General features: G+C 42.8%; 1 protein-coding gene across 2 annotated transcripts in view; it reads left to right on the forward strand.

Moving 5' to 3' along the window:
- Window positions 1-10,224, forward strand: part of Pld1 (phospholipase D1) — a 186,775-nt gene that overhangs the window by 139,563 nt on the left and 36,988 nt on the right. For both annotated transcript variants that reach the window (XM_005343906.2, XM_013347951.2), the window contains one exon: window positions 2,463-2,597. In XM_005343906.2, coding sequence (XP_005343963.1) covers window positions 2,463-2,597 — 135 coding nt within the window. The remainder of the gene's footprint in view (window positions 1-2,462; window positions 2,598-10,224) is intronic.

The following is a 10,224-nucleotide window of genomic DNA, read 5'->3' on the forward strand; positions in this document are numbered from 1 at the left end:
CAGTGATGGTGACGGGCAGCACAGTGATGGTGACATGCAGCACAGTGATGGTGACGTGCAGGACAGTGATGGTGACGTGCAGTGCAGCAATGGTGATGTGCAGTGCAGTGATGGTGATGGGCAGCACAGCGATGGTCCCAGAGAAATGTAGACTATAATATCTATAAAAATTAGGAATTTTAGAAATATTTTCCCAGAATTTTATGGACATAAAGGACTTCAAACAGGACACAATCCCTTCTTTTTAATCAGAGGAGATTATTTTTGTTTGTTTGTTTTTGTTTTTATTCCAAACAGGGTTTTTTCTTGTAGCTCTGGCTTTCTGAGAACTTATAGATTCTCCTGCCTCTGCTTCCTGACTGCTGGAAGCATTGCCTGGCCAGAGGAGGTTTTCTAAAGGAAGTAATGGTCCAGGCTGTGTCCAGTCTCTTGATATTGTCATCTGCAAAATCAAGCTCAAGAAGTGTGTAATTAAGTTACAAAAAAAACCCCCAAAAAAAAAAAAAAAAAAAAAAAAAAGAACCCTCAGTGTTTTACGTATGTTTTTGATTTTTGTGTTGGGCCTTGTTCATAGCTGTCCTAGGGCTCATGTAACCTACTGGCTGCAGGTTAAATACACCTGGACCTTAAACATTGTTCTAATGTAACATTAACATGTGGGGTGTGGAATTTGTGAGTGCTAAATGTTTATAGACCTTTCAGAAATGTCTTTTACATGTGAAGCACCAATATACTGACACAGTCCCTTTTGGCAGCCAGGGCTCTGAGATCATTGTGCACATTTGAGAAGGTGATCTCTCAGGGAAGAACTCCCTGTGTACTTAGGAATGAATTTCCTCCCAAGATACCTGAACTTAATAGAGCATCCATGGCAAAGTAGACAAACTAAGTAACACATGGGAAGCTCAGCAAGTGAAAGATGAGTTACTGCTGGGTCTGTTACTATATTTCCTAACCTCATAAGACACAGTCTCCAATGTTCCTTCTGTTTGAAATCATGACAGCTTGGCCCCTCTCCCTTTGTTCTGAGTCTAACTGTGAGGGAGGGGACATGAAACCTTGTGGGGAACACTCAGACCATGGTATTGACTGTAGTTTGGTGTGGAATGTGGGATGCAGTCCCTGTCTCATGGCAAGACGAGTGAGCAGCTATTTTACAGAACAAGGATCTCCCCGTGTCCAACATAATAAAGGTTATTTTCTTTTCCTAATGTCAGCGATCTGGAAGGGAGAGTTTTGACAATTGCATACATGAATATAATGTGTTTTCACTTTTCGTTTCCCTCGCTCATCTCCTCATCCCCAACCAATCCCATTCCTGCTTTCATATTAGATTTTTAGTGACTCACTGAAATGATTTAGCATTGCTGGCAGGAGCATGGGCAACTATGCAGTGGCTACACCACTGAAGAAAATGGCTTTTCTTTCTCGAGCAACCAGTAAGTGCCAGTAACTTTTCAGGGAGGACAGAGCTCTCATGAGACCTTCCCCCACCTATAAGGGAATGCCGGTGGAGCCCCTTCCTGTCCAGGTAGCTACAGGTGCTGTGAGTAGCCAGGCCACGAAGCTACAGCACCCAGCCCTCCTCCCCATCCTGGGGGAGGGATATGTAACTGGCAACATTTCTATGCCCTCGGCCAACTTAACTGCCATCTGGTGCTGACTATGCTACATTCAGTGATCTTGACATGCCCTTGTGCTCCAGCTTAAACTGCCAACAGGTGTCCTCTGAGACAGCGCACCTGTGACACTGGGATCGTGTTTTGTCTTTTTTGCCTCCTCTCCTCTTTAACTCACCAAATCATGAAATGCTCAGATCCGAGTCCATTTCTACATTGCCTCAGCCAAAGACAGAAGACATGGCAGTATGATTTTCTTTAATGTAGTTACTGTCCTAGTCAGCTTTGGCGACACAGCCTAGAGTCATCTAAGAAGGGAATCCCAATGGAGGAGTTGCTCACCTCGTGTTGACCTGTGGACGGATCTACGAGGGGCCTTTACTGTAATTGATGTAGTGATCCCAGTCCACTGTAGGCTGCACCAACCCTGGGTGGTGGTTCTGGGATAGATAGGAATAGAGCTAAGCCTGAGCAGGAAACAAGCCAGGGAGCGAGCTAGCAAGCATCGTTCCTCTGGTCGCTGCTTTAAGCGCCCGCCTTGAGTTCCTGCCCCGACCTCCCTCAGGGATGGACTGTGACCTGAAAGGATAAGTCACATAAACCCTCTCCTCCCCACAGTGGCTTCTGGGTGTTGTGCCACAGCAACCTCATAAGACTAGGACACTCATTCAGTTATCAATATTAGTTCCTTCCATCATAAAAATGTCCTGGTTAAATTTTGCTAAAGATATTACATATTGTGTATAAATAACCTGCTTAAAGTGGTAGATTATTTAGTCAACATTGGTGTGCCTTTGTTGGACATGGTCATGTTGATTTTGGTATTTTCTTTCTGATTTGCAGTTGGCAATCAGTGGATAAATTATATATCGTTTTGCGGCCTGAGAACACACGCAGAGCTGGAGGGGAACCTGGTCACCGAGCTCATCTATGTCCACAGCAAGCTGCTCATTGCTGATGACAACACGGTTATTATTGGTAAGTGTGTGGGCTGTGCCGTGCTTCTTGTCAACTGTCCCTGCTTTCCCATGCTTCCTTGGCTGTTGAGATTTGTCCTGTAACACCCAAACTGTTTCAGAGACACTCGTCTTCTTTTGTATCCTTGCTGACCTGCGTTTTCTTGCCTTTGATTTTTACTCTATACAGAACCAGAGATTTAGAGCAATGGTGGGGACTTTGTGCATGTCACAGTGTTTAAAGCAGGGCTGAGGCCACACAACCGTTCATCTGCCTGATCTCACGGATCCTTTTAAAAATGTTTACTTTTTGTTTGGTTGTTTGGATGATTGTTGTGGTGCATGCTAGGCATTTTTGTGTGGAATTCAGAGGCCAGCTTAAATGAGTTTCCACCAAGAGGGTCCTGGGGATTGAACTCCAATCTGGAGTCTTGGCAGCAAGTGCTGAGCCATAGCACTAGCCCTCATTTTATTAATTCATTATTGCTCCCTTATTTTTATTTGAGTCTAAGTGCCTAGATTTCTGGGATTTGGAGGAGAGGAAATCAGCAAGGAAAGTATTTCAAACAAGATGTGTGTGGTCTGTGTTTATCATCTGACCTCATCTACAGATCCAGGGTCAGGGATCAATCAGGCCAGAAGGATGCTAAAGACTTACTGTCGGTGCACATACCAGTATGTTTTCTAATGTTTATGTTTTGAACATTCTCAGTCATGGTGTGGAACTGTCAGCTTTGCTGATATGGGTGGAGGTAGAGAAAGCATTGTGTTTTAGTGAAATGGTATAGCCCTGTTTTAAGATCAAGGTCCTGTTCGAATGATAGAAGGAGCACTTCTATATGCTCCCTTCTCTCACTGGTCCAGGAGAGAGGCATGCACATGCTGGATTGGAACTTCTGGGACAGAGGGGTGATATCCAGTCTCCTTCTTGTTTCAGACACACTGAACATCCTGCATTAACATCATTGGACTGTTTTTCGTTTAATATTGTCACACGAATTACTGGAAAAGTGGATGAGATACAGAAAATTAATAACCTGCCCTAGCTAGTGTTTCTATTGCTGTGATGAAACACCATAACCAAGTTGGGAAGGAAAGGGTTTATTTGGCTTAAACTTCCACATTGTAGTCTATCACTGAAGGAAGCCAGGACAGGAACTCAAACAGGGCAGGGACTTGAAGGCAGGAGCTGATTCAGAGGCCATGGAGGAGTGCTGCTTCCTGACTTGCTCAACATGGCTTGTTCAGCCTCCTTTCTTATAGAACCCAGGACTAGATGCCCAGACCCAGGACCACCACTTATAATGGACTGGGCCTTCCCATCAATCACTAATCAAGAAAACGCACTACGACCAGATTTTATGGGGTCATTTTCTCAATTGAGGTCCCTCCTTTCAGATGACTCTAGCTCGTGTCATGGTGACATAAAACTAGCCAGCATATAATCACTCTGAAAACTGAGTGGTCGGTGTGTGCGTGCCTGAGTGCATGTCTGTGTATGCGTGTCTGCGCGTGTGTGAACTTTGTTATCAGTAGAGATTGTACATGGAACTGCTGGGAACTCTGCTCATCTGTTTTAAACAAAACATTGCTTCTCAGCTGTATTAATTCCCTAGTCTTCAAGAAGCTAAATGCCATGAAGTATTTTGACACTTTTTTGACAGTTATATGCCCTTTTTATCTCTAGCCTCACTGAGAAAATAAAAAAAAAAGTCTCATAACTAGCAGTAATGAGATGCCTTATCTGGAATATTCTTTGGGAAAAGGGTAATTCTGAAGCAAGAAAATATACACAGATCAGTGTACATATATGTGTATAGATTCATACATGTATGAATATACATGTAAAAATAGCTTGAATACACACACACACACATAGGAATAAAGACTAGAGAAATCGATTCTTTTAATATTTGTGCACAACAGTTTTTTAAGAAAGCATCCTATCCCACTGTCCTTTACTCAAAAGCAATGGTTCTCAACCTGTGGATCGCAATCCCCAGGTTTGAACAACTCTCTTACTGGTGTCATTTAAGACAATCAGAAAACACAGATATTTACATTATGATTTATAACAGCAAAATTACAATTGTGAAGTAGCAATGAAAATAATTTTATGGTCGAGGCGAGGAGTCACCACAGCATGAGGTATTAAAGGGTCACAGCACAGGTAAGATTGTGAGAACCACAGCAATTGATCTCAACTTGTGGGTCACAACCCCCAGAGATGAACAACCTTTTCACTGGTGTCACTTAGACAATGAGAAAACACAAATGTTTATATTATGATTCATAACAGTAGCAAAATTACAATTGTGAAGTAGCAACGGAAATAATTTTATGGTTAAGGGGAGAAGTCTTCACAGTATGAGGTCACATCATTAGGGAGTTTGAGAATCATTGCTCTATAGAGACTTATTACAGTGAACAAAACATAACTCCAAATAGATCAAAGACCTCAACATAAAACCAGATAAATGGATGGAGATTAAAAAAAAAATCATCCTGAGTGAGGTAGCCCAGATCCGAAAAGATAATAATGTGTACTCACTTATATGTGAATGTTAGCCTGTTAAGTCTTCATTAAGCAGGCTACAATCCATATAACCATGGAAGTTAGGTACAAAGTAAGGGGCTAGAGGGCAGGGATGGATCTCCCGAGGAAAAGAAAGATCATAAAATAAATAGATCATTATGGATGGACAAGGTGGGGGACTAGAATGAGGAGTAAATGAGGAGGGAAGGAAGAGATGGAGATGGAAGGGATACAGGGAGGGACACCTAAAACTAGGGCCATTTGAGGGATACTATGGAAACCTAATACACTAGGAAGTTTCCAAAATATGTTCACATATGAAGGTGATCTGATTGAAAATCCAAATAATGGGGAAAATGGAACCCAAACCGGGCATCTCTCACCATCAAATGAAGCTTCTAGTTTTGGGAATAAGTTACTTCTAATTGATTTTTTGGCCCATGAGAACCCCCCAAACAACACAGGCTATTGCCAAGGCTGTTGATTTGTCTCTACAAACTTACAATAAAGCCCTTTTGCTGAACATAACACCTACACAACTCCTTGAACATGGAAAAGTCAGGTTGGTGCCTTCCTAGAGCCTTCAGCCCTACTGACTAGTGTTCAGGGTACTGGAAGGTACTCTGTATGCTGCCAGAGGAGAAAGCCAAGCACCAGCCCAGCTGCAAACTCTTCGATCTCCAAATGATGGCCTTCCTGTAAGGTTAGCTAGTGAAGTAGTGACATAAAGCATGTGGGAATAACCAACTAATATCTGATTGGATTTCAGGCCCTCTCCATGAGAAAGAAGCATATCCAAGGCTGCTTGAGGAGCCAAGAACCTAAGACTAGATAGGAGTTAGGGCAAAACCACATACTTGCTGTGGAACAATCCTCTTATACACTGTAAAGATTTGGCACTCGAATTGGTTTAATAAAACACTGATTGACCAGTTGCCAGCCAGATGCAGGCAGAGCAGGAGATGAACATGTCATGCTAATAACAGTACTGCCAAGTGGCAGAGCATAAATAAGACATATGGGTCAACTCAAAATGTAAGCGCTAGTTGGTAATAAGCCTGAGCTACTGGTTGAACATTTATAAGTAATATTAAGTCTCTGAGTCAGTTATTTGGGAAGTGACCAGTGGGTATTTGGGAACAGGCAGTCAGGAGAGAAACATCTGGTCATAAATACAACTGTTCTAATAAATGAACATGGCAATAAAATGACACCTAGTTGTTGAAATAAGAGCGGTGGGGCTGCGTCCCCGGCACCCGGCTGCCCACATGGCTAGCTCTAGCTTATGCCCCGAAATAATTACACAGAAACTGTATTCTTTTAAACACTGCTTGGCCCATTTCTATCTAGCCTCTTCTAGGCTAATTCTCGCACCTGGACTAGCCCATTTCTAATAATCTGTGTAGCCCACGAGCTGGCTTACCAGGAATGATCTTAACCTGTGTCTGCCTGGGGTGGGAGAATCATGGCGACTCCTTGACTCAGCTTCTTTCTCCCAGCATTCTGTTCTGTTTACTCCACCCACCTATGTTTTAACCTATGAGGGCCAAGCAGTTTCTTTATTGCTTAACCAATGAAATCAACAGATAGAAAGATGACCCTCCTCCATCACCTAGTGACATTTTGCTATAAACTCCCTCCTGCAGCTGGACAATGTGCAGACAATGAGAGACACTAAAACACTCAGTCTTAATTAGGATGTCTCCATCAGGCCCCTCCCTCTAGGCTCAGGGACCCCTGCAGAAGAGGAGGTGGAAAGATAGTTAAGGGTCAATGGGGATGGAGGACACAAGGACACAAAGATTTCCAGACTCCACAGGACTGATGCATATGAGTGCACAGAGACACTGGCAGCATGCACTGGCCTGTACAGGTCTGAGCCAGCTGGGGTCCCAGCACTAAAAGGGAAAGTGAACACAAGCCCACAGCCCTAGCCCAGAGCAATTAGTTTTCTCTGGCAGAGTCTCACTGGGCACCTAGTAGAAGGCCAGCACATCAGTGGCATTTTTGGAGGCACTTTGTCTCATGATTTGTGAGGACTTTTATTTTAGCTTCTGGTTCCTTTTTCTATATTTTACATGTTTTGATTTTGTGATTTCTCCATGTGTAAACGTGTGTCTCTGCATCTGTGTGTGTTTCTTGAGCTTTTTCTTTGGCTTCTGTCCTACTTCGCTTGGTTTTGTTTTATCTTATTTTATTGTTAGCTTTTAAATGTCTGTTTGTCTTCAAATCAGAGGTCGGGTATGGATTTTGGTGGGAGGAGTTGGGTGAAGAGGAACCATAATTAGAATATATGTATGAAAGAGGACTATTTTCAATAAAAGAAAAAAATAAAAAAATTACAAATATGCACAGACATCTGAAGCATTTAATATAAAACAAGAGAAAGGAATAGCCATAATTCTTCATGAAACTCTATAGTCTAAACCTGCTGACATGCAGTGTGGTTTTATTTCAGTCATGTGACTTGTTTATATGAACCATGTAAGCTAATATCTTTTGTTTTTTTAGATCTTAGCATACTTTTATTACATAATTTCCAATTCTATCTTTGTTTATACACTTTTGTTTGCACATCTCACAGGGCTGTTCCTTTCTTTTCAACTGTAACCACTCTCCGATTTGCTATTTTTATCTTCTCTATGAGTGCAAAGGACTGCCCTCTTTTTTGTTAAAAGCATATTCACTTCCAATTCATTGCTTTCATAGTTTGTTTACACTGAGGCTTCGGTTGATTCCCCAGTGTAATCCTGGAACTGAGAACACAGACACGTTCAAGGCTGGGTGCTTCTCTGGGGCCTGTCTCCCCCCAGTGTGGTGGACACAGGCCTGCAGGTGCATTGGTCCCCTCAGGATAAAACACTGTCCTCTCCAGTCAGAGGGACTTACCTTTAGGCCCGCGGCTCCTTGGAGCCACAGGTGGATTGTGGCTCCTCTTTAGGATGAGGGATTTGAAAGTTTTCAGTCTGCTCACCAACCACCTCCTTTAAGTCCCTTTGGAGATTCTTCAGCAGTAGGCAAGGCAGAGCCTGTGCTCCTGCAGTGTCTTTCAGCTGCTCCCTGCACGGCCACCTGCTCCGTCACAATTTCCTTCATGCCAATTCTCACGAGTGTTGTCTGTTGGTTCCCACAGTTGTCAAGTCCCAAAGAACTCACACAGAGCTCTCCATTAGTTATACACTGATTGGCCTAGTAGCTCAGACTTCTTATTAACTCTTATAACTTATATTAGTCCATTATTCTTGTCTATGTTAGCCACGTGGCTCAGTACTTTATTTAGTGAGGCAATAACATCTTGTTTCTTCTGTGGTTGGTTCATGGCCACATATTGCATCCTCTCTCTGAATTCTCCTGTTCTCCTTGCCCCACCTCTACTTCCTGTCTGGTTGTCCCGCCTATACTTCCTGCCTGGGTACTGGCCAATCAATGCTTATTTAAAATACAATTGACAGTATACAGACCATTGTCCCACAGCAAAGGGGTGCCCTCAGTGTGGGGCCCCTCAGCTTGCTCCTTCACATCCTCCTTCCTTTTCACCAAATGATGTTTCCTATTTCTTTTCTTTTGGTTCTTGGGACATTTTCTGCTGATGAGAAAATAGAAATTAATTTGTTTGAAAGTAATAATCATAATGTAAAGGGAATAAAAAGTCACAAATGTTAAGGAAGACATTCACAAAACATTTAATTTTCAAAACACATAAGGAGCAGTTGTAGAAGTGGCTCTGCGGCTGATGGTGAATGCTGCTCTTGCAGAGGACCTGGGTTCAGTTTCAGCACACACATGGAATGGCTCTCAGTAACCCCACCTCCAGGAGATCTGATGCATCTTGCCTCAGTGGACACCCGTCACACATATACATGCCCCCCCCACAGACCACATATACACATATGCACACACACACACACACACACACACACACACACACACACACATAATAAAAAATTTGAAACCCGCAAGAAACACCTTCAAATGAAGAATGGCAAATCTCCTAGGAAGCTGGTAGGGAAATTTACAGCAGTGCCAGGAGAGAACACCCAGAACCATATCTAGAAGACACTCGTGTTTGTTCATATAGGAATGGCACGGTAATAGTTCTTCAAAAGACCTAGATTGGCACAGCCTGATAAACACGAAGAGCACCATCAAGCCTTCCTTGGGGAGGGAAGGGCACATGCGAGAAGGCACTGAAGAGGTTTGGGGAGGGGTCCTGTTGTCCTTGCCTAGGTCATAGATTCAGTTTATCATTGTTTTGATGTTTGTTTTCTTATACTCTCTTGCATTTTGCTGTGTTTCGAAAATGCCCGGTTTTATGCAGAAATGGTTTTTTAAGTGATCTAGGCAATGACTTAATAAAAATAGGTCAGCTCCATATTAGTTAGTGCACAGACACAGCGCATGTTCGCTATCAGTGATGCAAACTCCGAAGGGTCAGAAGTCTCCTCACTATGCTCCGTGTTCTTCAAAAGGCACCGAGAACCTGTGTCCATTCCATGTTCCCCAGATTCCTCCTTCCTCTTCCTCTTATGTAGAAATGAGGAATGCCCCAATCCTGCGACTCCTTTTCTGAATTTGATTTTCAGAACACAGGAATGTTTAACAGCAAGACTGGAGATAAAATTTGCACTTATCCGAATTTCCCTGTCAGAATTAAGTCCGTCTAAGATCTGTGTATGAGTGTCTCTGTGTGTGAAGTGTGCATGCATGATCACATATGTGTGTACATATGTCTTGTCTATGTGTCTTGACTGTGTGTCACTTTCCACCTCGTATGTTAAGGTGGGGTCCTTTGCTTCCTTGGAGCCCAGCTTGTTGTAGAATATTATTTTAAAGGGTGTTACATTTGTTTATGCTCTGGAACATTTGTTTAACAATGTAAAGATGTGTTACTTTGCCTGTCTAAATCACCTGATGGTCTAATAAAGAACTGAATGGCTGGTAGCGAGGCAGGAGAAAAGATAGGCAGGATTGGCAGGCAGAGAGAATAAATAGAAGAAATGAAGAAGAAAAAAAAAGAACAAGGAGAGGAGGCCATCAGGGGCCAGCTCCCCAGCCACACAACCAACCACAGAGTAAGGGTGAAAGTAAGATAAAAAGAAGAAAAGGAAAAAGC

Source organism: Microtus ochrogaster, chromosome 1 (assembly GCF_000317375.1).
Source record: "Microtus ochrogaster isolate Prairie Vole_2 chromosome 1, MicOch1.0, whole genome shotgun sequence".
NCBI lineage: Eukaryota > Metazoa > Chordata > Mammalia > Rodentia > Cricetidae > Microtus > Microtus ochrogaster.